Genomic DNA, 27,553 nt, shown 5'->3' with positions numbered 1-27,553 from the left:
CTAGAGTATTTTTAATCGCTTTCGACCTTTACATTTTTAATCTCTTCTCTCTTTTTTTACTTATTATTTCTCTTCATAGAAGAATCGTGTAGTTTGTCTCGTTAGACGTCGAGTGCCGAATTCAGAAATTGTTCAAAGTTTAGTTGCGGACAAATAATGGCCGATTATTTTTTTCGCCAACTTATTAATTATATTGTACGATACCGAATTTGAAATATGAATGTGTCTGATGATTTGTAATCAACTTTATAAGTAAGTGTAATCGCGTACCGTTACGTTACGAAACTTACTATGATTATGATATGCTACGATTGCGACGCGCTATAAGAGAGAAAATAAATAGATTCCATAGCACTTGTTTGTAATTGTAATTAATACATTGACTGCCACCGCGACGTCTCCTCTTCGATACGTTTTTCCCGTATCGAGTTTATGTGTAAACGCGCGAGACACAACAACAATTCCTTTGAGCCGGCAAACGTCGATTTCGCGTCGAGATTTGCCGTTTATTTTGTTGCTCGTTACACGAGCCGCAATATAATCGAGTGTACTATATAATATAATATAATATAACAATAATCGTTGGTTCCTTTGTAACAAAAAAAATAACATATTAATACTGTTCCACAAGGGCGGTCAACGTATTAAGAATGATTATGATAACTCGATAAACTTTGCTATTACGAGAAACTTTTATATCTCAATATGGAAAGGTAAAATGGAAATTCGTACGAAACGCAGTGTGTATCGCTCAGTACAAAATACCAATTTTATATCATCAAAATTTCATTGTTTTATATATAGGATCTATTTATTGTATTGTTTTATAATTATCACACGTTTCTTGGGATAACGATTTTCGATGATCCGGGGTTCTTTCCAAAAAAAGAAGAAGACAAAATTATCTTACCTCTCCATAGCGAGACTCCTACGCAACTTGTTAAAACCTGTGAATCTTATAATGCGAATTAGTTGTATCATTTACCAGCATAATACTGTATGTACTTGTTCCAATAACAATATGCACTTTTATTTTTATTATAAAGTATAAATGGAAAAAGTGTACCTTTTTATATTACTGTTAAGGCGCCTTACATGAATAAAATTTTTAGAAAACGAGATTCAACGCTGCCTCTTACGATTCTCAACTGTTATCAACAAACTTGCTGAGTAGCCTTGGTTTTCATCATTAATCTCTATTTTTATTTTCAATCAATTAACCGATCACCTTATGTACACTTCTTTTTATTTTACAATACGTGTTAAACAATGTTTTCAACATGTCCATTTTTACGATACAAGATATATAACAAATTTATATATAATATACAAGAGATGCATATACATACATATATCTTTTGTCTTGATTGAAAAAAATAGAACTAGAAATCTTTCTCTTTGAACGACGAATCGATAGCACGCAAAATGTTTGTACGAAAATAATACGTACATCTGTAAAAGGGATTATAACGATTTTCAATTTGCCAAATTTTACTACGCGCCACTCTACGCTCGTCGCTCCAGTTTCTCAACAATATGTATAATAATATACATATATATACATATATAGAGCAAGAAATAATTACTTTTATATATTGCATTAAAATATTAAAAAGTTCTTGTTATGTACAAATTGTCTATAAAAATCGTTCATGATTACAAACCCATGTATTGAGGGGAAGAAGAGAATGTGTTTCTCGTTGAGTGTGTGTTACTTTTACTCCTCGAATCCTCGGTATTAGGGTTATCGCTAGAAACAATTTGTATAGTTCTATATCTGCCTCTCTCAAATGAACCGTTAAAACAGGTATTAGAATAATTACGAGGTGGAATTTACCCGAAGAAAGGCATTAAAGAAATAAGCGTTTGTCTGTTTGGTCGGGACGTAAACGCTGGAGAACATTGCGCCAATCTACCAACGACTCGTCTCAACCACTGCTGCAACTTTTGCCGTCGTTCCTCGACGAACTTGGCGTCCTAAATAAGACGCATTTCGATAGTTCGATGCAAGTTAAATAGTTCTTTTATACTGCACAAATACCTTATTTCCTATTGTCTTCTTCGGTGGAAATTCGAAAGTGGTGACGATCGAGTCGTACTTTTTTAACTCCCTGTAGAACGCGTGAAACTGTGCGTATCGTCTGTATATATTCCACTCGGTATCTCTGATACGCACGTATATCTGTAACGAGTTGAATTGGTAATTATTTTTGCTACAACAATTGTAATTGACATGCTTATATTTGTAAAGCGCGCCCAGAAGTTTCACCCAAACTAAAGCAGATTACTAAAAAAAAGAAAACTTCTTTACGCGCTCGATCATTTTCAAACATACCTGATAAACGTGATGAATATCGGAGGGCTGGCCTGTGAGAAACGCGGATGGGATCCATATGTGTATGAGACATGGCGGTTCAGACGGTAAATCGTCCTCGTTCAAAGGACCGCGAAGACATTCTAACTCAGCTTGCAGCAACTTAACTAATCTGTCCCTATGATCATTCAGAACATGAGAAAATGTGTTACGTTGCAATGATTTCAGACGACATCAATACTCGCACTACCTGTCGTTCAACTGTAAAGTTAATCTAGCATTGAACTCCATTAGTTCCGCGTGCATATCCGCGACTTGAATCAATTTTTCTTCGTACTGTCGAGCTTCGTAATGATAATCTAACGACGGATCCTCCTCCTCCTCGGAAACCGTAGTAGAATCGGATTCTCTCCTTAACATTTGTACTGCCGTCACGTATTTACGCAACTGTTGCCTCAACAGTTCATTCTCCCTGCAAAAATGAGCAGCAAAACTTATTCGTGAACATTTCAGTACACAACAGAGATTCATTCGAATTTCACCTGTTTAATGCCTGTATTTGCAACTCGTGCCTCTCGAGATAATTCTGATGTTGTCTTTGCAAACGAGCAAGTTGCATTCTGCTAGTCATAGCATCCTCTTTAGCTTGCTCTAACACTTCAGTCACAGCTAAGAATCTTACTCGTAATGCCTCGATATCTAAATCATCCGGATCCGTATTATTATATAAATCTGCAAGGGGCTCCGTAGCTTCCAGCGCGGGTTCAGCGACCTCGGACGTATCCTAAGTTAAAAGCAGTAGGAATATATACGAAATTCTTGCTCGGTAAATTAGTAAATTCTCGTACACCTACATCTAAATAATTTGGTAACGCGATCAACATGTCGTCCAACGTTTGATCTAAAGGCGAAACAGGAACCAGTCCGACCATATTTTCGGAATTCGTAACGGGGGTTAATACTTTTTCCTCCTCGAAAGTCTCACTGCAAAATTCATCGTTGAAACTATTACTTTTAAACAGATCATAATTACATGCAAATGAATGATAATGCTTACTTTTCCCACTCGGAAGTGACTTTATCTACCGCGACATTAGCGTCATTCGACTCTGTATGAGATTGTGTAATCGACGGGGTGGGTGACGTCTTCATCGACATTACTGTGGGAGAATCGGGACAAATCGAAGGTAAAAGTGAAGTAGGTCCTTTATCTTCGGTTGTACTCGTTGCTGGGACAGGGATATTGAGACAACTAGGAGGAGCGCTAACTGAAGTTTTCGCATTTCCTTCTTTATCCTCCTCGCTATCATTGTCAAACGAAATTATATGCGTTGGCACTTTCCTCCTTTGTTTTTGTTTCGGAGTAGGTCCTGGTCGTCGTATTAAAATAGTACAATAAGCAAAATAGTACAATTTTTATGTACATATAATCCTATGAGAAGATTACCTGGTATCGTGGAAGATATAATTGGTTCTGACAAGGAAACCTTTCGCTTCTCTATTTCCTTGCTTTTTAAATTATTATCCAATTCCTCGTTGTCTATCCTAATCGCAAATAAAATGCTACCAAGTCCTAGTACAGTCAAAACGATATTCAGTTAAGAAACTGTATAGAAGACCGAGGCAATGAGAGACTAGAAGGTTGATTTATACCTGCTGCTACATTTGGCAGTACGGCACTCTTCTCTTGATCAAGTAAAAACGCCCAATCCTCGTAAAATGGAGACAGTACGGAAGGATCGAGTATAGCATGTAAATGACGTTCTAAAGATCGCTCGTTTAAAACGGCTCGGAGCCACGCTCTGCCTTTTCCGTGATCCGTGTGAACTTTCTTCAACACACTAAAACGTTCTTGTTCATGCCACGTTAATTGTTCTTTTATACACGGCCAAAACGCAGCATCCGACACGCTGCCTGATTTTATGCTACTACCAGATACTATGTCTGAAACGTGCCTTTAAACATAGAACCGACTAATTAATGATGCAGAATGTATCTCCAGTTATTAGTCATCTCGTAACGTTATCATTTATCAATGCAGTTGCATTCCAAAGGATAAGTAAACAAGAGAGTCATATCATCCTACAGATCACATATCAGCTTTATCTCAAGAGAATGAAAAACAAATAGACAGTTATTAGTTCTCAGATACATACATTGAATGAAATCTTGTCCTTTTACCTTAAAGCTAAATTAATTTTATCAATGCAGTTTGTACGCAATCCATGGCTGAAGATCGATTCAAATATATGGCACAGTTGTCTGACACATATATCTGACTCAGTAGCCAGCTCGGTACGCCCACAGAATCTGATGTGACACTTTTTAGCAGCAGCTAATAAATCTTCCAACAGCTTTCGCCGTTCTGTGGGATGATCATAGTTCTGATTAGGATCTAATGCATTATGCGCGCTTGGCACTATTGCTGACATCATACGTAAAGCCTGAAACATGCAATTATTTATTAAACATTTAATCATTCTGAAAAAACTGAGAATTATATAATTTCTCCGAATGCGTGCAATATGATTAAGGTTTACAGATTTTTGCTTGCATCGGACGCAAATCACGTCATTTCGGATTAACGATTGATTAATTATTTGACACTTGATTCTTTTTATTCATACGTTATATGTACCGTTTAAAAAGTACGTGTCACTCATTTAATGCGCAATTTCGTTATAGTTCGTGAAACAAAGTTACATTGAAGCTTACATATTTAGAATATTATTCGTATAACGCTTAAGTTTATGTTAATCAAGAGACTGAATCGCGTATAACAACGAATTTCTACAACTAATTTGTACGAGAAGAGATGACAGTGCATTAATTATTGAAACTTCTGTTCTTCGTGAAAGGTAAATTGTAATACAACGTACCATGAGTCAGCGACGATCACGTTAATTTCCTTTCAAATTGTGGTTGTCGTCATTAAAAAAATTCGTACAAAAACAAACTGTATACATACGATCACAAGTGTTCAATCGATCATGTACCGATGACGAGCACGAGTACATTAGAACATTGTGACTGTCTCATAACGATAAATAAACGGAGACTGACGGAGACTCGTGCGAATCTACGAATCAACTACTATTAAATGGGTATACAAATATCTGTGACACTACTGACACTGTGCAGCAGAAAAATCTCAGGGGCGGAAACAGTCCCCTCATCATCCTCACTCGTTCTGCTTGAACACAGATGATGACATGCGAATTACGTATAGAGAACGATTCCAACTTGGTCTAACTTCTAACTGTCGAACATTTTATTTACATAAGAGTAAATTATGGAGTAGATACGGTCATAGATACGGTTTATTCTACGACTGTGGATGAATCGGAACATCTTAAACGTTAAATAAAACATATGTAACACCACCCAATCCGAATTTTCATCGCACAGGTATGTTCTTATAGTAAACAGTGGCCACGCGAAACATCTATAAGTGTGTACGTGTAGAAATTGAATGGAACTTTAATTTAGGTTTACTATGCAAATTCGAATAAAAAAATATTTTGCGAATGCGCGTGATCAAATTTATAATGTAATTACATTACATTTATAACTGGAATTCGTTTCCACTAATTTTCTAACATGAGAATCTAGGAAGGGGTCTGGTTTTACTCAGAATTGGTTTAGCCTGTACACTCTGTTATGTTCACTTTATGATTCACTTCAAATACTTATACAGTTGAATATTAACTATTTTTATATGGCAATTTAAATTTGAATGTTTAAGATAAAATGGCATCGAGATTTAGTGGGGCACTGCAAATCACAAATTTGGATGACTTCATTACTCCTTCTCAGGTACATATCATTAGTGTCTCACACTATTTACAGAATTTTATAAATTTATTATTTTGTATCAGGAATGTATCAAACCTATAGAAATTAAAGCGTCGAACAGTAAAACTGGTACAAAGATTAAGATTGAAGAAGATGGAACACCTTCAGCATTAGCTCAGGTGAATTATTAATTGTACATTTAATAAGAATCAAATTTGCGTTACGGAAATATTTTCCTCTTACCAGAGTGGACAATATGAAAAATTACAAAAAGTTGAGATCACACTTGCCGATTGTCTGGCCTGCAGTGGTTGCATTACGTCTGCAGAGAGTGTACTGGTAACGCAGCAGAGTCAAGAAGAACTGATGCGTGTGTTTAGAGAAAAGATGTCTCAGTGTCAGGTATATTAGAGATAATATTCTTTTCTATCTTAATCATCAGAAAATTATTCTATTCTCTCTCTATTTATTTTATAGAACGAGGCTGGAACTTGTTCAACGTTCATTGTAGTTAGTCTTTCCATACAAGCAGTATTATCTATAGCTGAACGTTACAATCTCAGGCCAGATCAGGCACAAGAGAAACTCGCGGCATATTTTTATCAATTAGGAGCAGATGCAGTCTTGGATATGACGGTGGCCGATGATTTTGCCCTGTTGGAATCTGCGAAAGAATTTGTCGAACGGTACAAAGCAGCCAAAGGGGGTGCAAAGAATCAATTGCCCATGTTGTCTTCTTCTTGCCCAGGTAATTCGATCTAAAAACTAAATATCACCGATTGCTTTTAATGTTCGCGTATAATTCGTTAAATACAGGCTGGGTCTGTTACGCCGAGAAAACGCATGGCAGTTTTATACTTCCATATATAAGCGTCACAAAATCTCCCCAACAAATTATGGGTTCGTTGGTCAAATATCATTTAACTGAAAGTATGGGCCTCTCGCCGGAACAAGTTTATCACGTAACCCTCATGCCTTGTTACGATAAAAAGCTAGAAGCGTCCAGAGAAGATTTTTATAATCGCGAAAAACAATCGAGAGACGTGGATTGTGTTATTACTCCGAGTACGTATTTCAAGCTTTGTGTTCAAATACCGTCTACCGGTTTTATTTATTAAGTGTATTCTTCCAGTTGAACTGGAACAAATGTTTAATGAGTCGAACGTAGTACTAAATGAAATAAATCTGACGGAAGTTCGAAGACCGCCAGCAATACAGATTGAAGACATGAACAATTTACATTTATACGGACACAGTGGCTCAGGGTCCGGTGGTTACGCTGATTTTATTCTTCGTTACGCGGCGAGACACTTGTTCGACGAAACGGACGTGGTAGTCGAGTTTAAAAATCTCCGAAATCCTGACTTCCAAGAAGCAGTCTTTCGGAAAGACGATCAGACACTCTTAACGTTCGCGATTGCCAATGGATTTAGAAATATACAAAACCTCGTACAGAAATTAAAACGAGGAAAGTGTCCGTACGATTACGTGGAAGTCATGGCGTGTCCCTGTGGTAAGTTTCGTGAAACTAATATATATATTTATTAAACCGGGTCGGAACTTCATTTTTCTAACAATTCGTTAGGTTGTCTTAACGGGGGAGCGCAAATTAGACCTTCGAATAATGTACAACCACGGGAATTGGCAATGAAATTATACTCTACACACCAAGAGCTTCCTCGAAGTAATCCCGTACAAAATCCTGTCGTACACAGTTTGTACAAGAATTGGTTGGGAGGAGAACACACGGACAAAGCTTTAGCGTACTTTCACACACAATATCACGAGATAAAAAAGGCAGACACGGCTTTAGCTATAAAGTGGTAACTGAAAAAGGTATCTTATTTAATTGTATATAATACATAGTAATTTAAAGTTGAGGGAGATATTTGTAAATGATGTTTGTACTTGGCTGTGCGTAGATAATATGCAAGTCAGTCGAGGTATAAAGTGATCGTTGCTATTTTAACAACAAATTTATTACGTATACCTATTTGACAAAACTGGAACATGTAGTGTAACGAACATAAAATTATGTCTCTCTTTATAAAATAATAGCCTTACAACTAAGTTTCATGAATCGTGATATTAAAAATGTGCAGCAAATGTAAAAAGTTACACAGATCGTACACATACCACAATAACGCTTTATCGCATATATGTATATTGCAATGTATTTGTTGAAAGTACAAAAGATTGTCTTTTATAGCTGCTCACGCTAGATAATCGAATAATCTAGTATGACTAGTAACAAATATTAAGAAACAACAAAGACTTCCAGGAGAAACATCAGTTTAGTCTCTAAACAGTGCAATAGCATTTTGTACACATCGTAATTCTATTTTGTAGTTTGTTTTATTCGCCTGCAGAGCAATAATTTAGCTATACGCATTTAATAAGAAAATAATATATTTTATAAAACGATCTCTTAACATATAATTACTCTTAATAATACTGAGAAAATAATATAGTTAACTTGGTACGAACAGAAATAAAATTCGTTCAAACTAGTTATGTCGCAAACGTTAAACAACGATTTCGTGAAAAATCTATAGTCAGACAGTGATCAACAACATATATTATGCATTCATCGTCTAGATGTTACAATTATATTATTTTTTCTTGTGCAAGATGATAGTTCATATGCTCAACATTTATAATCTTTCGCCTTCTCGTTCTCTTTCAATTCCCCAAACTTCCGACTATATTGTCACCTTATTTTAAAATTTATTTTGGCCTGAAGCATCGAATACATAGCTTTAAAAAAAAACCTTAATTACCTAGAATTCTTGTTGTCTAATGATTTCTCGTTTTCGTTCATTTCCGTGGACTCTTCCTTTTTCAAGTTCGTTTCTACGTAACTATCTTCAATGTAAGTGATACTGTTGTGGTCCTTGGTTATCCCTTCATTATTCGAATACGTGTTTATCAACCATCCTTGGTTACTATCTATTTCTCTGGATACGACAAGGAACAATTCTTTCTCTTTACTGTCTATCTGATCCTTCAAGTATGCAAGTAAATCGTTTTCCTGAAATAATGTATCAAGATCTTGACTATAGTTTTGGCTTCATTATACGTATAAACATGAGAAAGACTCGTTGAAAATGCTTGAGCAACCTTTCCAATAAGTTGAGGAGAATCAAGCTTCGAATCGAGATTATAAAAGGCACCATGAATCTTCTTCAGGGCAATCCAGTGTCTCCTCTTCAAAGGAAGTAATACAAATCCTAATTTATATTCGGTTGGTACATTTAATATAAAGCCTTCGATGTTATCTAAACACAGACATTTCGGGTCTCTGGAAATTTGACGGATGCATCTATGAATATCATAGAGTTTCGTAATCATCCATAAGTGTATCATTGAACAAACCTGCGTTTGTCAAACCAAACTGCTTCGCGGCCTTTTCGTTGTAATGCTGCCATAATAACATTGATATCGTAATTACCGAGCCCTAACAATGATTTATGTGGATTGATCCACACATCTGGACTCAAGCTATAACAAATTTGATCTAATTCCTGTTTATTAAATCCGCGCTCTTGAAATAGATTGTTTAACGCGTGCAACGCACAGAGCTCTTTCACCTGTGACCGATACATATATAGGAATTAATAGATCGTTCAAGTGTGAATTACAATAATAGTGTAAATTTTTATAATTACTTGTCTCTCATGGTATATGGGCCCAGTCATTTCTGCCGTGCTCGCAACCATCCTATCTACATAATTTTCCGTATCGTATTGACAATTTTGTTGAACAATTGTTAGTTGAACCTCCTGTCGCGAGATCTTTCACAGATATGAAATCGAATAAATTTCACTGCGAGGTTTGTAACCTGAACTACACACGTAGCAGTAACACGGAGTATAGCTCGTTTTATTTATTCACCACGGTAGACGGACTCACACGAAGCGATCAAATAATTGTTTATTCACACTTTGACAGAGAACGACTGCTGTCAGTTGTCACTTCATATAATTCAATCTCACAACACTGCGACCTGAAGACAAGTTTGAGTGCGTTCATACACGTCAAAATTTATACTTCTTCCGTCTTCCGACGAATATCAATAGATGTTAGGTATATGATGCATTTACGTTCATTCATAATATACGTAACTGCTAACTACGCTTTATCGGGTCCCATGATCGGGTCGGATACCTTGATAGCTCGTTTACAATTACACGTTTTTTTCTTATTGGCAAGTGTGAGCAGAGAGAAACTTTGGTTGGTGAGTATGCGCGAGATATTTTATGCGTGTATGTATGAACCGCAATCTTACCGCGATATTATGTCACTTGTTTGCTGTGAATTTATTATCCGATACTTAATATCTACATATGTATATCCGTATATGCAGATCACTGCATCTAAATCCGTTCTAAAATCAGTATTTCTGGATTTTCACTGTTAAAATTCATCCTTAAATTTTGATTTTATTATTATTATTACATTATACTGGATTTCGTGAATATAATAATGAAAATTCAGCCTAGAAGAGGATCCAGGAATCGCGGTTTCTGATTCGAAAATAGTCGGAGGATTCTTTAATTTCATCACCGAGGAAATCGCCTCGGTGACTATGTGGTTTCATCGTTAGATGGCCCAACAGATTCAGTTATGACATGTTTAATAACAAACGAGTTTGTATAAAACTGTAAAGTGGAATCGGTTTGAATTCCAAATGGAAATCGAATACAAGCTCCTAAGAGAGCTTGATTGCAAACAAGGAGCTGTCAGGGCAGTACGATTCAGCGGTGTGTAAAAGTATTACTTTACAGGGGTGGCTTTCATTCGTGCATCATGTTCTAACCTCGTTTCTAGTTGACGGTGCTTATTGTTTAACTTGCGGCTCCGATAGAAAATTAAAATTATGGAATCCTCACAGAGGTGTAACTCTGAAAACATACGGGGGACACGGGGACGAAGTTATGGATGCTTGTGCATCCTGTGATAGTAGTCAAATAATATCTTGTGGGTTAGACAAATCTGTCATCCTCTGGGATGTAGCCACTGGGACCCCAGTTCGTCGTTTAAGGGGTCATGCTGGTCCTGTAAATGCTGTGAGGTACATTTCGAGCTTCTCTTGTTTCTGTTCAAAACCAGCCTGACACCCTATTCTTTCGTTTATTAAATCGAACTAAGCATTGTAATAACACAATGATTAAAAGAATACCCAAACTCTTCTTCCTGCTTCTGAGATAATTACATATAAAAGTATATTTATTTTGAACGATAGATTCAACGAAGAATCTTCTATGGTTGTCTCCGGGTCCAGAGATAATTCGGTGATGTTATGGGATGTTCGTTCCAAAGCAGTAGAGCCAGCACAGTGTTTAGGGGAAGCTAAAGATTCGATTTCTAGTGTTAGAGTGACGGATCACGAGATTTTAACAGCTTCGTTTGATGGAAAAATACGTAGGTACGATATTCGCGTGGGTCAGATGTATGCAGATTTCATGGGAGGTCAGTTAATAATGAAAACGAAACGTACTCGCGAGATATGATAGGAACGACGACTATGGATTAATCTATTACAGATGCAGTGACGTGTGCTAGTTTTACAAAGGATGGTCAATGCGTAGTAGTTAGTTGTGCGGACGGTGTGATTAGATTAATGGATAAAGACTCTGGAGAATTGCTAGGAGAGTTTACAGGTCATGTAGCGAACAATTTATGTTTGGAATCGAGCGTCGACAACCAGGACACTCGCATTCTTTCTGGTTCCGCGGATGGAAAGCTGTGGATATGGGATCTAGTCTCGCAGAAAGTAGTTGCCAAACTCTCAGGATTTAAGCCTACGAAACACCCCGTAGTATCGTTGAGCGTCCATCCGCAAACAAATTGTTTCTTAGCTACTAATGGCCCAAGCGTATTAATGTGGAGTACCTTAACAACGAAAGAATAACATACACTATTACTCGCTTGTTCTCTTTCATTTGTATCGTAATGCACATGCAATTTTTCACACAACAAACGATACATTATTTGTATATTACGAAAATAGATAAGACATAGATTAGGTCAAGTGGAACCTCCTTGTTAATCACAATGTACAAAATATAAATAAATTTTCGTACGAGCATGCAAGTTTGGAGTTTTTATAACACGACTATTTGCTTGTCACAAATATAGAATGTGGACAAAATTAGATTATGAATGTAAAATTTAAAGAGACGGGCTGCTGCTGTTGCGAGTACTAGGTATGCGCAGGTACCTAACGTAACTTTAGCTAGTGCAAGTTTAGCATAAAAGAGAATAGGCGAGAGTGAGAGAAACGGAGAAGAGAGAAGCGAGAGGGAGGTCTTGCGCGCGCAGGTGGCGCGATACCGGTGCGTCAGAGTCAGAAGCCTGGACACGAAAAAGACGGTGCCGAAAGTGGAAGCGAGAGAGGAAGACACTTCGAGGGACACCGGAGGTGCTTGCACACGGGGCGGGCCTGCCAGTCTCAACCACTTCGTGGAGTGCACTTTTTATTCTGTACCACTGTACTCGAGCACGCGAGCCACTCTCAATTGTTGGCTGTTTGCGCGTACGGTACCCGTGTACAATCGAGGACTCGTCCGATGCGGAGCGCGAACCGCGTGGTCTTCCTGTCAGACTGATCGCGTCGATCGGCACCGTCGAGATCGCGAGTGAACAATTGTTGTTGTTGTTGTTGATCGATCGATCCTGCCCGGCTTGCCGGCTGTCAGATATTCGGATCTTGACAGAGAAACGCTTAACAGAACGAAACGGAATCGAGCGTATTCGCGGTGTCAGTGGCTGTGTCCAGGCGGAAAACACGAAAGGAACAGGCGGCGGTGTGTTCGAACGAAAGAGGGTTGTTATGGGGCGAACCTGTCGTCTGCTGTTACTATCGCCGCTGTGTCTGCTGCTCGTGCTCGGCTCTCTTGCCGCAGCTGATGCTTTCTCCACTGACAGTAAGTATGCATTTCTCTTTTATACGACGGCCGGGCAAATGATTTTAATCGGGGAACGCGTCGTCATTGAACATCGATGAGAATTGATGAAACGCGTATGGGACACGACGTGCGCTTATGTCACTTACATAATCGCTTGTACGAGTGCATATTTATGTACATTTTTAACAAGAACTTCGTATAAAATCGGACGATGTAGGACGCGGGAAAGGTGGACGACGTTCAGAGCAAAAGGTACATATAGCATTCGTTTTCTGACATTCGAGCTCGATACGTACGTATCTATGTGATCTCTGCAAGGGGGATGCTGGGGATGCTGGTGGTGTGAAAGTGCGTTGGTCTAAAATGGGGGAAACCGCGATAGATGGAAGCACGTGAAGATCTTAGCAGACAGCACTTCTATTTAACGCTTAGAATTTCTCTTTTTTATTTTTCTCGACGCTTTCTTCGTTCCACGTTACTATAAACGTTTAAACGTTTGTATTCGTGCTTCACATCGTTTCGTGTCCCTCTCGCGCTCGATGCATGCTTCAATGTTTCATCTCCTAAATCGTCATTTATTTCTGTTTTTATATATTTTCATTCACGCTTCAATTCCAAGTACATTCACTTTCATCAGTCCTATCACTTTTAATGTAATGATAAACGATTTATTTCCTTTGTGCTACTTTTCAAATGCAGAGCATTAAAATTTATTGCCTTTGAAACAATGTGATACATATAATGGTTAATGAAATCTTAATTATGCTTTATATGTCTCATGTGAAACATTCAATCTATAGTAATTTGATGTTAAATAATTAAATTTGATAACAATATCAGAGAAAATTAATCTCTTCATAATTGCCATTTAATACCTAATTAGCATTAATTTGAAATGAAAATTAGTTGATACTAATTGAACAATTATAACGGTGACGTTCCTCGCTCTACGCGACGTAACAGAGTTTCCAAGATCTCAAAACAACGTAAACTAGTTTAAGCATACCAAATTTGATGTGTTAGTATGAAAAATGTTTCTGAAAGCAGGAGATGAAAGAGAACGTCTTGAAAATGAAAAATACACATGTTAAAGTATACAACGTTACGGTATATTGCGTATAATCTCGTTAAAGGTGAATGGAATTATCGATCACATTTTATTTTGTAATCTGACCACGCATTTTCATTGACCTTTTAAATACTTTGCTTTATCCTTTAAAGTGGCGAGTCACGTACCTGCATACGTACATACGAGGTGCTACCGATGCGAACGATATTCAAATCGACTTGAAACTTAATTTAACGTTTCTTGCGGCTAAGTACTATTAGAACGAGACAAATTGGTTGCGAAAGTGTTTGAATATTTCAGACACTTCGATGTCATCGAGCAACAGACTTATGAACACTGATGTGCTAATAAAATTAATCTTCTGTTAGATGTTAATAATGAGGAACGATATTGAATTACAGTCGGCGTCGTATTTTTCATTTCACTTTGTACGCTTCTTTAATCCAAACAAGTGGAAAAAAGCGTGGATGCTCTCGATCCGGCGAATGCAAACCGTGGCATTTCATCATTTTTATTACCCGCCGTGATTTTCATCATTTTTATTACTCTCTCGTTTGGAAGTTTTTCTTTTATTCGTTTTAACTACGAAACAATTGCTTTAGCGATTACCATCGTAGCGCAGCAATGATATTTGGTGTCCTCTCGGTCTAATTTTCGTTATACAAAGCATTCTCAGCTTTCGGTGCATATCGCGGCACTTGCGTTTTCAAGTGTGACACACTACCACCGCTTGAGGAAAGGAATTTTAGAAAACAGTGATCAAAGTCGCGTTCGCAATTCTCGTACACTTTGACCGTTCAGTATCTCAGTCGAAACTCGGTGTTACGCGTATTATATGATTTTTCCATCCTTAAAAAGTCAATAGATTCAAAGAAATTCAATGCGTTTTGCATTACAAATATTAATGAATTCACAGTCACACGCCACACAGTCAAAATCTTTTTTAGATCACGAGTTTCGTCTATGTATAATTCATATTGCATTTATACACCACTCTTTTCATCCACTTTGACCGTGTACGATATGCGCGAGGCAAAAGGCAAAAACGTACGATGGGAATCATGAAAACTGATCGTATCTTTCATGTTGGCACGTTAAGTTATCAATAAGGTAAAGGGAGACGCGCTATACGATAATGTAGATAAGATTATTTTCTGCGCGAACGTTATTGAAATCGCGTTTCAAATGTTGCAGAATATTTTATAAAAGAAAATCGGAATCAATTTCTGAACTCGCATTCAAGATTAATTGCGACGCATGCAGGTACAATTATGGACGTACATGTAAATGAATGCGCGCACGTGCAATGGGATTGTAATTATAAAAAATTAAATGTTTTCATGCTTCGGTCGGGGAACAAACTATTTTTCGTTTCACACAAATTCGGTTTTCAATGCGCGCACCCATACGCCCTCGACTCTCATTGTGTGTACTGCGAAAACGCAATGTGCACATATGCGAATGTGAAATTGTAATAAACGTGACGTCAATATCGTTCCTGGTTGATGAAGTACGAACGTCACGACACGGCAGCGTTTCTAATCTCCCCCTTTTCTTTTTCGCGCCCGTCTCTCATATTCTTTTCGTCCCGTTTTCCCGCACCTCGTCCCTCGTTTTTCTGCCGCCGTGCCAGTGTGCTGGTGCTATTTCATTTTCCTTCCCTTTTATTTTGCTTCAGGCAACCCTTGTTCTTTAAGGCAATTTCAATGTGCGAACGGTAAATGTATACCGCTCTTGTGGGTCTGCGATTCAATGGATGACTGCGGTGACAAATCCGACGAAGACAGCGAGAAATGTAAAGGTGAGCGATGAGACGGATACTCAAATATACGAGTACAGTCCGTAAAAAAAGTCATCATCATCATGGTCATTGTCATTATCATCATCCCTCAGAAAACAGGCATTTTCAAACGAATGAAATTAAAATCATTTTTCACGAGGGAACTCTTCTCCTTCTAAATGATGCCCTTGTCATGTATCTCACAAATGTTCCCTCGGGAAAGAATGACCCTGGCCAAATTTGTATTCGGTGGAGAAAAAAAAACAGTAGGATAAATTGTCTCGTCACGTGGAAAGAATTGCCGGCTGTAGAAATAGAAAATTGCTCCATTACTTATCATTCTCCACGCACTTGTAAAATCCGGATTTTGCAAGGTAATGTATGGAGACTTTTTCGACCGACTGTATATCGAACGCTTTGTACGTTCTGCTAGAATACGTAAGAATAATACAACAGTTTTCACGAGGGAAATAAAAATAAGAGTATCGTGTTCATATTTTATTGTACGTGAAATACTGTGCTATAAATAATGGAACCCTTTCGATTAACCGTATCGTTTGATCTTCGTTCCCATCGACAGAGTTGTTCATTTTATTTCATATGATAATCTCGAGTCTATTCATTACAGTTTCAAATAATTCATTCATCGTTTTATATCAAAGGACGAGTACTGTACGTATTCGCGATCGATGGAACGTGTGTACTATGTATAGGTAGTTTGCCACTAAACGCGGAGCCCAAAATTGATCTGAAACTCAATTGTTTCTTTATATCGTAAATCGTTTGATCGAGAGCATGTACGATGAAATGTGTTCGAAATGTAATTTTCCAGCGACGCGTCGATCGATACGAAAACATATTTTGCAATTTCCAGCTACACGAATCTGTCCTCCTTTTTCAGCATCAAATTTAATCCAGTAATTTCCGATCATATGAATTCTACGACGAGGTTTAATAAACATTTTTTTATCTACGACGATGTTTTGAATTTTCCGCGGTGATCCTAAGGAGTGTCAATAATTGAATAGTTAACCAGCCGTGCACCGAGTCGTAACAGAGTAGATGCACACGTGCTTGTTTAACAAACAATTTAATTGACAAGCAAGAAGCGATGTTTACACCGATGATACGTCGCGTCGTCATCGTTACGAATGACCACGTAACTCGAAACTGTATTTAAAGCACGTTAAATATAGTCACTCCTTGGCCGTAAAGCACGAGACTCTGGCCAGGGATTAATTATCCGAGGTTGTTTACCTGTTAACTGTTAATATGTATAACATGCACTCGCTGTCCACGTATTGCGATTTAATTTGGTTTTCGATAACCCGGAAACGATGGAACATGGCTAGTTCCTAAGAAAATACGTGACGCTATTCTCCAATTAAGCCGAAGATCCAAACAGAATCTTTCCAGAGGCTTCCGAAACTTTTAATCCGCCTCGGAAATTGGGTCAATTTGGCTCGGTATCGGGTCGCAAATCTTCTTTGTTCCTTTATTAAAAAAGTACTAAGTGTGCTGCTGCGTGTATACGAGACTACGTAAAATATCAGATCCCGTGCATGTATTAATTTAACTCGTAGTGTAATGCGAATTGTATTACGAATTAAAGTCGTTACGCGGGTATTAGCTATTTACTTGAATGAATGATGTGAAAAGTGGAACTACGATTCTACTTGGTGCATTAAGGTCAGGAAATTTTATTCCGAAGGAGGCCAAGTTGTTTTGCCACTGAGATGGTGACATGTTCACCTTTATTGGCGTTGCGGCGACGTGGAAAGTAGTAAAACGATACAGTTTTCTTTTCATGAGAAATTTTACAATTGCAAATCTTCCTCGAAATCCCTTTGAACAGTATCGAAGTACGTGCGATGAACGTTTCGTTATAATGAAACAAAATATATTCCGTCATGTTGTACAGAAGTTTTTAGAAATTCTGTCTGAGATTTAATCACGATCTCAGGTTCTGACTTTTCACTGCTCCGTTTTCAAATGTTTCTTTCATGCAACCTATCTTTTATACGACTCGTTCCAAGATTGCAAGGAACTTCTTTCTCCCTCTGCGCTTAAGACGCGGATTAAAAAGTGACCCGGCGATGCCCGGCATCGGGTGGGCGTTGGGATTTCAAGCCCCTGTCAGCGAGCAATCCCGCATATGCATGTACACTGGTGCACAAAAGTTTCGAACCACTTGACCGAAAAATCAGTCTTTCAACTTTCACAGAATACGTTCACGCTTTGAAGTTTTTCAAAGCACAAATTATTATTTGATGTTTCATCGCAAGAATACATCAAAGAGTATAGGAAATAAATTGAAAAATTTGAAGCTTGGAGAAAAATACATTTCTCGTTTGAAATAGCAAAAGCTCGTGTATCGTGATTTTAAAATAGTGGTCCATTATTATTTAAGCATGTTCAATTCGTCGCGATCAATCCTGACGTCTCTTTAATGTGCGTGGCGTGTCGCCATTCATCGAGTTAGGCCAGCGGTTCTCGGCCGAAGTATCAAATTTCAAATTACTATCAGATAGACAATTAATTGATTGCATTATCATACTTTTCAGCTCGAGGAACCAAAGAGGGAGAGATATAGTAAAACGCTGTTCGAATAATTAATTTAAATATCGAAATTATCTGTATAATACATAATTCGATAGATCGCAACGTCATTTTTCATTATAGTACGTAGCTCGAAGCTTCAACTTTGGGCAGCAGTGATACAGAGTAGGTACGTAATTACTCGCAGCCCTATTAAGATAATACATGGTTGGGTCGTTATCGTTAACGTTTATTTTATGCAACAGGAACGCGGTTAGAATTTCATAAAAAAATAAAAAATTATCGATGCAGATGATAATTGTACTTAATAATTTCACGAGTACGTAATTGTAGGTCTCTGGCTCAGGAATTCCGTAAAGAGATTATTAGACGTTAGATAGAAAAGCAGGCGTCCTTGTTAGCCCTGCAGTTCTCTCCGTTTTGATACGTGGTAGGTGTCTACGTAGGTTCCCAACGATATTGCATCAGGCAAGCTAATAGTTAATCATTTCCAGCCTTTTCCTTTTGAAATCGTTGAGTGTCGAAGCCCTTCACAAGAACTAGTTTCCAACAAATCAATTGTTTAATCCATGTGGACCTCGTTTGTATTGAACTGTGCATGTGCCATTAATTGCAATAAAGTGTTACAGAGAATCCTACTAAAACTCATTAAAACTTTTGCTTCTGTCAAACACGGTCAGTCTGTTACTTGCGCTTCCGACAAACAGTCGCAGATGATAATAGTTTGTAATCCTGCGTATCATACGATGTTGCACTGAATCGTGGTAAAAGACGATCAAACTGAAGTCTGGAAGATTATAAAAAAAAAGTAAAAAGTAACATCGTTGGAGGAACCGGATGACAGCTATAGAGGCGAATTATGTACTTCGTCCCGCTCTGCTTCTTGGAACACGGAGCGTTTACACGCAAACTTCTTTCCCTTCTTTTCGTCGATTACTTCTGACAACGGTTTCTCAATTTTTCTTAATTGCATCCTCGGTCGTCTCTGTTTTATTTTATTCATAGTCGCGGACAATTGTTTCGTGCAGTCGGATAAAACGTATTTGAAACATCGTCATCTGTATAATGTATTGTATGTAGCAAACCGATATTTTTATTTTTAGATTACTCTTCTTCTGTCGCGGTTGGAAAGCATAGAACGCAAGGGTGTCCATCGATTATCGGAGTAATTTTCAGGCGGAGGTGCCTCGGCGTAGCTCGTTTCGCCACCAGCACCACGCTCTTTGATTCACCGACCCAAATAGAGTACCAAGCGATGCGATGTTTGACTCCAAATTAGCCAATCTTACTTTATAAGCTGCTCGGCTGACTCCGCTATAGTTGCTCCTTTAAGGCTCTGCCGCTTTCTTCTTTCGGCCCTTCTACGCTACTCAAAATGCTTCCATCCCACTACGCAACACCGTTACTCCCAAGACTCGATTCAGAGCATGGCTTTTGTTTTTCGCTCCTCCACACGTTGTCAGACGTTGAAATTAAAACATTTTTTTGTTCCATTCAGGCGGAGCCCGTTGGATGTTTGGAAACTTGTTCCAGTGACTGTATCTTACTCCTTTCGTTTAGAACAGCAACTTCACCGCGGCTTGCATCACGCGCAACATTTCTTTTTAGTTTTAAATTTAACGGGAACAGGGTACGCTCCTCTGCAACATTGTGTTAATGAATGCGAACATCAAGAGCATATTCTGAGAGATGCATGTTCAGTCGACTTGTTGAAGTAAAAAGAATTGCAAGAATTTCAATTCATTAATAAGAAACTTTTTATTCTTTGTCCTTATTTTACTCGCTTGTATGATAGATGGTGTTTCACCAATTAAAAAATTTTAAATCACGTTCTATGCTTCAGTCGACGTTGCAAAACCTGCAACGACGCATAGACCAAATATTTGGTTTAGATAACAATTCTTCAGAATTGAAAGCAGTGGGAAATATTCGAAGGGAGCGTAGAAGCGCGGTTGCAGAAGGTTTAGAGAAGCGGTTGGTCTCGGTATTCTTCTCGCGTGCCAAACTTGGTCGGTTCGGCCTCTCCCCGGTTCTGTCTGGACTTTTTTCTTCCTCTTCTTCTTTCCGATCGCCGTCCTCGCCGTCTCGATGTTCGCGGAGATGGGTTCCCGTGCCCTAGGGCTATTGCAATTTGTAGCGCAAGCCTTGCATCGGTTGCATCAGAAACTGCCGCGGCGCCGCCGCCGCTGGTCCCCGGAGAACCGATTCGGGTGCCCTGCGCTCTGCGTCTCCGCAGACTGCGTTAACTCTGTACACGGTATTTGCGCCAGTGGTGGCCAAAGTAAAGTTTCAAGACGGCGGAACCCCGTCTGTAAATTAGAGATCGAGTACACGGTGTTAACGAGGCACCTCGCGTAATAGAAGGTTCATTAGGAGCCTCGTACGATGGACGTTTTATCAATTATTAACAATTTTAGTTTCATTCGAAGTCTCTTACATTCAGTATAATCAGTCCGTTTATATAACAGAAGTTTTCTGTGTATACTAGAAATTTGATCAAATATCAATTACAATTATGCAAATGACGTTTACATAATTGAAGTTCTTCGATATAACAGATAACAGAATGCGAAATTGAGCCATGAATTTGTACTCAGGTCTCGTGAATGATATGTTTTTGATGATATTCGTACCAAAAGCTCGAATGAAAAGCAGCAGCTCGTCCATGTCCCCAGATGTTTCAAAATTTCCCAATACTTTTTATGTACAAATGAATGCTCGGTATTAGCGAATTAAATTGTTGAACGACGCGCTGGGTGCATTTTTTAAAATACAATCGTGTATCTCTCGCATAAGTCACTGTGTACGTGTGCGATTCTGGATAGCATGTAATTACGGTGAAAGCCAGCGATCGGTGGTTGCTGCGGTGGCGTGTATAGAGAGAGGAGGTAGCAGGCAGCACCTCGGTCGAGTCAAGTGGTCGACATATTGGCGGCGGCATCGATTACCAAACGCTACTGCCTGCTGGCTTCTTCTCCTCGAGGGTGTTCCTTCTTCCTTCGTCAGCTACTTTCGGTCGCCGCGCTTTTTCAGCACACCCAGTCGTGCCCCGATTGATCCCAATTGAGTTAGAAATCGTTAACAGAGTCTGATTGGTCTGCGTTCGACACCAAAAGAAACGTCGTCAAGCATTCCCACGACTTTTCGTGATCGGTATCGAGCTTTAACGAAAAGCTCACAATGCTGGAAACCGCACGATCCTTTGTACAGATATAGAGAAGTATATTTGATGAAATCAGTGACTCGTGAAACGAAGTCGGTAGCAGAGAAGTAGTACTTAATTTTAAACTTCCATTAATACTAATTATTCGAGGAACTGTGATCATCCGTCTGATTATTGAATTCCGGACGATAAATATTCGTACGAAGACAATTTGTTTGGCAAAAATTGTAACACCTTCGACGATGCGAAGAAAAGTGGGTCAGACTGCTTACGATTCGTCGTACGGTACCAATTGAACGAGGGAGGGAAAAAGGGGAGGTGGTGGAATTATAGCTCGGCGATTCCTGCTGGTTGTGGCATTAATTTCGCGCTGATTTACATCGGTTCCAATTTCGAAGGGGCTCGCGCGGTACCAAACGGCGCGCGGCGGCGGCGGCGGCGGTGGTTTGTTTCTCCCGGGCTCCTCGCGAACACCACCCTGGATCTTGATAAGACTGGCTCTTTATTTGATTTATTGCGAATTAGCACCGTTCAGCCTGAGTTATTGCTCCGTTCAATTTCCAACTGATCGCTACGTGTAATTCGAATGATATCCGTTCTTGCATTTACGCGATACTAAAATTGATAAAACCAACAACTTCCTAATTTCACTCCGTGGCTGTTTCCTTTTTCTAATTTTTACAGATTGTGATAAAATTTTCTACGTTCGCCGTATCTAAGATCATTCCACTTGAGGAGATTTTCATTTAAATCTTGATCGCTACTCGCTTTTTCCTCTGCTCTTCGAGCTTCCGTTTGATCTCCTGTCCCCGAAAGCTATCTTAAATACCCCGAGCCCGTTCTGGAGCAAAGGGGAATCGTTTCAGCTCAAACAGAGCCGAACGGAACTGAGCAACGGTTAAATCAACTAGACCGAAGTTCTCTTAAAGAACCACAGTTTGCTACCCCGAATTATTCTCGCGGAACAAGAAATACCCCTGAGGCTTGAAAAATTTTCAAACGTCCTGTTACATTTTACCATAGCAAAACGAATTTCGTCCATCCTAAAATAAGTAAATGAAGACGCGTACTGCAAATGTGATAAGTAAAGTGTACAAGAGAATACGGTGTTCCTTTTTTCATTTTCTAAGTGTTCTCGCCCATAGTATCACATTACTATTGAAAGTGTCCAAATTTCATCAGGGGTACAGTTTTATCCAATGAAGCCACACATAATATAATGTTTAATTTATGAGTCTTCAAGTTTTCTATTATAAAGGTGCCACGGTCCTGGGTTAATATTTTACGAGAGGCTCGCTTAAATTTTGAGCCGCATCGTACGCGGCTATGTGAAACGAGGGGGCTAATATTACGTTCAGGTCTCTTTACAAGTGCTACGCTATGAAAAAGTAGTTCGAGATCCGGTGAACTGGCTTTTCGCGAGAGAGGAAAGGCTGAAGAGGAGGCCTCTTCACCAGATGGATATAGTTAATAAAAATCTGAATTAACACACAGCTAGCCGATAAGAGGTATTATCTGACAATGTCTACCAATCATTCTTCTTTGATATTCCTCATCGACTCGTGCTACGTGATTTCATAATATCAAAGGAGACGTAATAAAATCATACGACAGGTTTAATATAAGCGATACCCTGTTCGTTTTATCTCAGTACGCGTGTGCTCCGTTCGGCGTCGGTTTTCCGGACGATGGATATTAAATCTGATACACGTTTCGATTGTCACGTTTTCGGACGGTCGCGCGCGGATCAGGGAGTTGAAAAACCTGCCGGGACAAAGCACTATAACGGAACATGCGATACCCATTTTGAAAAGCTTGCACCGCGTTGCAGGATGTTGATGCTTCTCGCTTAAATAACACATGCAAATATTTCTCTATCCCAGTGATTTTTCCGCCTGTCCGATCTTCCAAACATTTCTATCCCGTGCAAATTCATTTTGAAATAATCTAATAAAGACGGATATCGCATTGTTACGTGCACTGACTGTTGCAAGGAACGTTTGCGAAAGTATGATGAATGAGAGATCATTCCATCATTCGTTTTCTTCTTACACAAGGAAAAGGTTCGAAACGAACAGTTTCCTTATTACTCAGTCATAGCGGCTTCAACTTTCACCGTCTCTTTGCCACTTTATTTATCCTCGGCTCTGTATGGTGAAATGAAAATAATCGGATAATTGGACATTTTTAATGGAGCTTGAAAGAGCTCGCGCTCGCGACAAATTAATCGAAACATGTCACGAGCCCCGGCGGAAGGAACCCGCTCGATATAACCTGGCCAATTAAGGGTTAAACGCCGTGGAACATCCGGGAAATTGGATCAGGGCGAAGCTGGATGTTTAAAACTGAACGCTGCACACGATGAATAGATAATTCCACGGATATCGGGGATCGCGAAGCTCGTCCCATCGAAACTTGTTCGAAATACAGGTAGAATCAAAAGCAGGGACGTTACAAATTTGTAATCAATTACGAATCGACTGAAATTCTACGTGCAAGTCAATCGGAACACGTAATGCGCCATTTTTCTTTTTTTTTATCCTTCTCGTACAAAAGATCACGTCTCTTCATATTTGAATTGTAGAAACGAACGTCGTATTCATTAATTCGATATTAAATCCTCGTTACAACGTCACAATTCGTTGTTCGGATCTAGATATGCTTTTGATGCTCGCAGTACGGCAGAGATAAGCGAAGCCCGATAAACGGACGGTGCGTTATTTTCGTGAAATCACGGATTCACCGGCAATTAATTGCTCGGAATTTAGAGCAACTCGTGTTGCAGGTTCACTCGATTGGCAGGGAATAAATGCACGTTATAGGAGCCGATCCGAGGTTCGGCTGGTTAAAAATAACGATAACGCACGTCTCCGTTAATAACGGAGCTCGTTATCCATCCCTTTCCATGAGTCAAATCAGACGTCTGATTGTTCACGAACATGGTACGCGGCGATTACATCTTCCCACTTGCTGTTAGATCGCTCTCTGCTGATTTCAGTTGTTCCATTCTCATAGGAGTAACGATTTTTTGTAAATGAAATAAGGGAATGGTACAAAGTATTTTTCGATATTGCGTGTGCTCGGTTTTTATCTCTCCATTTCGTGCGGTCTCCGTTTTATCCGAATTTCCCGGATTGTTACGAAACGAGGTGGCCCAATTATATCCAGCAACGTGGCACATGCTCGCGGGGCGGCCACTTTAACGATAAAATCGTTCGGGTAAAGAGGGTTGTGCCATCTTGAACTTACTCCCACACGTCGTCGTAACCGAATTTCGCGGAGCCACATTTAGGTTGCTCTCTCTTTATCACATGGGTACAACGTTTCCCTTGATATTATCAAACCACCGAAAAATAATCTTTATCGTTTAGAAAAACGATAAGATTTTCCACTATACGTATTATTTTTTTACACAGAAAGAGGATTGGGAAATTGACTCGTTGAGTCAGATCTTTGAGATACAAGGAGACAAAATGAGTTGAAAAGAATAATTGGGTGTAAAGGGTTAAGTACACCGCGAAAGGAAGAATACACGAGGCCGGTTTCCGATCGCCGAGAATCCCGTTTTCAACGTCTGTTAGAACCGTGTTACCTATTGCCTCGATGGCCGATCGTCGTCCGCGTTTCTTCCGCGTCCCGCCGATTTCCTGTTTCCTTGTGCCTTATTTCTCTAGTTTTAAAACACACGTTTCAACTCGATCGATTTCACTCTCAAGTCGAATCGAAAACATGAAATTTCTTATTCGTTTTGAATTTTTCTTATGAGCCAAAGGATATCGATGTAACGTTCAATGCGACGGTAGAATAGAATAAAAAATCCTTAGAATTATTAACGACTACTAATGAGTATTTATGGCGGAAGTAAAAACGACACTCGCGATAGGGTGAGTTCTTTAGTACGATATAACGCGCTTGAAATGTATGTACGTCATTTTTCTCTGTATAATCTCTCTCATCCTTTACTCTCCTTATCCAGCGAAGTGTTATACGCACCTAGGCGGAGTAAAAAGGACCATTTAATTTGGAAGTCTAATGTCCTCGCAAGATTCTTTGAAAAATTCGCATTAAAATTCTTTTTCCTAGCACGGACCAATTTTATGGTGTCTCAACTTTTCTGTATTATACAAATGACACTTTAAACGCGTTTTAAAAATTGCGTACCGTAAATATTTTTTAGAAAGAATATCGTACTGTTCATCGGTAGATCCATTCGTTTTTTATAAAATTCAACTTGTTTTTTTTTTCATTTAAACAATAACTTACTCCACTCGATTGGCGGGGTTGGCGGTATATTTGACCTGGTATTTTTTCATGAATTATTACAACTATTTCCGGGAAATCTAATACAGTGCGAATTAAAAATTGCATTTAACAGTGATGGGAATTGAAACATCGAACTGGTTTTTTGGACTCTCAATTGTATGAAATAGTTTTACTTCCCACCTAATATTTCAGGTCAAATTGAAACTTTCCGTTTAAATGAATTTCGAATTTGAACATTTCTCATGTCCAATACACGCAGCTGGTATTAATTAAAGAGTTTCAAAAGAGATTATCTTTCCTTTAACATCCGAAGTCTTAACCAGTCGCGCTAGTCCTAGTATTAAACCGACTGACCCAGTTACTCTGTACATTTTTATGGAATTGACGTTAGACGTCTGCTCCAATTCATTTCTGAAGTTCGCGTTGTCTTATCGGGGACCAGCTAATAAAATGCTCTTCTCTGCTGAATCGACGGATAATTAATATCAGTTTTCTGCTTTCGTTGTTACATTTTGCATTGTTACAGCAACATGATCAGATTCATCGTATTACATAAACTGATCCACACTTTCCAATTTCAGCTCGAATATCCTTAAAATTCTTTGCTGAATTTTGCGATCGTTTTTCTGTCGACAAATCGCGACAATTTCAAGAAGCGTAATAAGTAATCGACACCGACCGTCTGATAATGCGACGGATCACGTGGAGCCAAATGCGATGCTATTTACGTAGTTAACTATTTCGCGGCACACTCTTTGACTTCGTTGCTTAATTCCGGTTCGATCTGCTATCGACAACTGCGCAATATCGATTTCTGCGTTTACGGAAACGCGGTTCAACTTATGTTAGAGGTTGGTGCAAGAGTTCTCCCAAGTTACGTTTTATGAAATATTTCTATTAACAGCTCGGCCAGTTCCTTTTGACGTTAACGTTGAAAAAATTGTTTCGGAACGTGAATAGAGCAGCCACTTAAACGATACCGTAAATTGCGGAACGGTCCTTTTCAAATTCGCGTACGACTTCATTTCGCTTTGTTCGAGCTCGAGTTTGTTCCAAACTTTCTCCCTTTCTTTCCCGCCCTCGGCGAGAGCGGCACACTTGGCTCGTCGAGCTTCCCGGGGCTTAATATCCGATTTTAATATCGGAATTTTTCTCTCGTTTCACGAATTGGCATTCAAGGCCGAGGTGAGTGCCGCAGTCAGGAGCTTACGAACAAGAAACTATCCGGTATGTGGCTCTAGTCTAAATAGGCAATTTGACCTGTACTACTATACATACATAGTAGCACGTTACTCTTCCATTGAACACGAGGACAACGAACACTAGGAGGACTTTCTAATATAGTAATATGTACATCTATGAGTAACTCAGTCGATTCGATCGTCTCATTGCGAAAGAAAACCCGGTCACATCAGAGGTCTACGACAGCCCGTTTATCCTATTTTTATTTATTCACTCGTATCGAATCCATGAAAGTTAAGCTCTAATAAAATAATTTCATGGCACATAAAACAATCTTTAAAGAACTTATACGATTCGAACCGTTCTCGAACTGTCTCCGGAATACGCAGCTTGTTCGGTCAGATAGCGTTTATCAATTTAAGGATGTATTGATTATACAGTCAATCCCAAAAGTTTATGCACTTTAGAAACACATTTTTTAAAAAGAAATCAGACGTCCGAAGAACATTGCTAATAA

The 27,553-nt window shown here is 39.0% G+C and overlaps 5 protein-coding genes across 17 annotated transcripts in view; 3 read left to right on the top strand and 2 right to left on the bottom strand.

Moving 5' to 3' along the window:
• Positions 1-1,002: 1,002 nt before the first annotated feature.
• Positions 1,003-5,407, bottom strand: LOC108627023 (sorting nexin-29). Of its 4 annotated transcripts, none has more exons than XM_018028038.2 (12): positions 5,194-5,403; positions 4,496-4,758; positions 3,968-4,269; positions 3,762-3,887; positions 3,372-3,684; positions 3,169-3,298; positions 2,857-3,098; positions 2,565-2,786; positions 2,336-2,492; positions 2,042-2,182; positions 1,838-1,977; positions 1,003-1,750 (listed from the first exon to the last, which is right to left on the bottom strand). In XM_018028038.2, exons 1-12 carry the CDS (start codon positions 5,194-5,196, stop codon positions 1,657-1,659), a joined length of 2,133 nt encoding a protein of 710 aa, XP_017883527.1. In that variant the 5' UTR covers positions 5,197-5,403; the 3' UTR covers positions 1,003-1,656. The 4 variants fall into 4 exon arrangements, with proteins under 4 accessions (XP_017883527.1, XP_026671044.1, XP_026671043.1 ...); XM_026815243.1 differs by lacking the exon at positions 5,194-5,403 and adding an exon at positions 5,030-5,117 and having other exon boundaries at positions 1,657-1,750; XM_026815242.1 differs by lacking the exon at positions 5,194-5,403 and adding an exon at positions 4,953-5,024 and having other exon boundaries at positions 1,657-1,750.
• On the top strand, positions 5,089-8,739 carry LOC108627024 (putative cytosolic Fe-S cluster assembly factor CPIJ010948). Of its 5 annotated transcripts, none has more exons than XM_018028042.2 (8): positions 5,089-5,172; positions 6,060-6,130; positions 6,193-6,288; positions 6,356-6,511; positions 6,587-6,857; positions 6,926-7,174; positions 7,242-7,622; positions 7,695-8,739. In XM_018028042.2, exons 2-8 carry the CDS (start codon positions 6,065-6,067, stop codon positions 7,934-7,936), a joined length of 1,461 nt encoding a protein of 486 aa, XP_017883531.1. In that variant the 5' UTR covers positions 5,089-5,172; positions 6,060-6,064; the 3' UTR covers positions 7,937-8,739. The 5 variants fall into 5 exon arrangements, with proteins under 5 accessions (XP_017883531.1, XP_017883528.1, XP_026671046.1 ...); XM_018028039.2 differs by lacking the exon at positions 5,089-5,172 and adding an exon at positions 5,515-5,722; XM_026815245.1 differs by lacking the exon at positions 5,089-5,172 and adding an exon at positions 5,751-5,769.
• On the bottom strand, positions 8,071-10,267 carry Josd (Josephin domain containing). The gene is made up of 4 exons (XM_018028045.2): positions 9,778-10,267; positions 9,485-9,699; positions 9,230-9,410; positions 8,071-9,140 (listed from the first exon to the last, which is right to left on the bottom strand). The coding sequence occupies exons 1-4, from the start codon at positions 9,826-9,828 to the stop codon at positions 8,886-8,888; spliced, it is 702 nt and encodes a 233-aa protein (XP_017883534.1). The 5' UTR covers positions 9,829-10,267; the 3' UTR covers positions 8,071-8,885.
• A 1-nt stretch (position 10,268) lies between these two features.
• On the top strand, positions 10,269-12,205 carry LOC108627025 (WD repeat domain-containing protein 83). Of its 2 annotated transcripts, XM_026815247.1 has the most exons (5): positions 10,269-10,346; positions 10,607-10,872; positions 10,940-11,183; positions 11,355-11,581; positions 11,656-12,205. In XM_026815247.1, exons 2-5 carry the CDS (start codon positions 10,800-10,802, stop codon positions 12,021-12,023), a joined length of 912 nt encoding a protein of 303 aa, XP_026671048.1. In that variant the 5' UTR covers positions 10,269-10,346; positions 10,607-10,799; the 3' UTR covers positions 12,024-12,205. The 2 variants fall into 2 exon arrangements, with proteins under 2 accessions (XP_026671048.1, XP_017883532.1); XM_018028043.2 differs by lacking the exon at positions 10,269-10,346 and having other exon boundaries at positions 10,348-10,872.
• Positions 12,206-12,400: 195 nt separating this feature from the next.
• The window catches only part of LOC108627022 (very low-density lipoprotein receptor), a 35,240-nt gene continuing 20,087 nt past the window's right edge, over positions 12,401-27,553 (top strand). For 2 of the 5 annotated variants that reach the window (XM_018028035.2, XM_018028036.2), the window contains exons 1-2: positions 12,401-13,038; positions 15,768-15,890. In XM_018028035.2, coding sequence (XP_017883524.1) covers positions 12,945-13,038; positions 15,768-15,890 — 217 coding nt within the window. In that variant the 5' untranslated portion in view covers positions 12,401-12,944. The remainder of the gene's footprint in view (positions 13,039-15,767; positions 15,891-27,553) is intronic. The other 3 variants (XM_018028037.2, XM_026815239.1, XM_026815241.1) reach the window with 2 other exon arrangements.

This window comes from Ceratina calcarata, unplaced genomic scaffold (assembly GCF_001652005.2).
Source record: "Ceratina calcarata isolate Rehan_Ccalc_2016 unplaced genomic scaffold, ASM165200v1 scaffold436.2, whole genome shotgun sequence".
NCBI lineage: Eukaryota > Metazoa > Arthropoda > Insecta > Hymenoptera > Apidae > Ceratina > Ceratina calcarata.
The sequence above is the reverse complement of the archived record's forward strand: the minus strand, read 5'-3'. Positions and strand labels throughout refer to the sequence as shown.

Coding starts and splice junctions, on each gene's coding strand:
- LOC108627023 (XM_018028038.2), bottom strand. Junction 3,299..3,371: donor GTCACTTCCGAGTGGGAAAA/GTAAGCATTATC, acceptor TGAATTTTGCAG/TGAGACTTTCGAGGAGGAAA. Junction 2,183..2,335: donor ATATTCATCACGTTTATCAG/GTATGTTTGAAA, acceptor AACTCGTTACAG/ATATACGTGCGTATCAGAGA.
- LOC108627024 (XM_018028042.2), top strand. CDS start 6,065: ATGGCATCGAGATTTAGTGGGGCACTGCAAATCACAAATTTGGATGAC. Junction 6,858..6,925: donor GTTGTCTTCTTCTTGCCCAG/GTAATTCGATCT, acceptor CGTTAAATACAG/GCTGGGTCTGTTACGCCGAG. Junction 7,623..7,694: donor AGTCATGGCGTGTCCCTGTG/GTAAGTTTCGTG, acceptor ACAATTCGTTAG/GTTGTCTTAACGGGGGAGCG.
- Josd (XM_018028045.2), bottom strand. CDS start 9,828: ATGGTTGCGAGCACGGCAGAAATGACTGGGCCCATATACCATGAGAGA. Junction 9,411..9,484: donor GTTTGGTTTGACAAACGCAG/GTTTGTTCAATG, acceptor TCAAATTTCCAG/AGACCCGAAATGTCTGTGTT. Junction 9,141..9,229: donor CTCCTCAACTTATTGGAAAG/GTTGCTCAAGCA, acceptor ACATTATTTCAG/GAAAACGATTTACTTGCATA.
- LOC108627025 (XM_026815247.1), top strand. CDS start 10,800: ATGGAAATCGAATACAAGCTCCTAAGAGAGCTTGATTGCAAACAAGGA. Junction 10,873..10,939: donor CAGGGCAGTACGATTCAGCG/GTGTGTAAAAGT, acceptor CCTCGTTTCTAG/TTGACGGTGCTTATTGTTTA. Junction 11,582..11,655: donor GTATGCAGATTTCATGGGAG/GTCAGTTAATAA, acceptor AATCTATTACAG/ATGCAGTGACGTGTGCTAGT.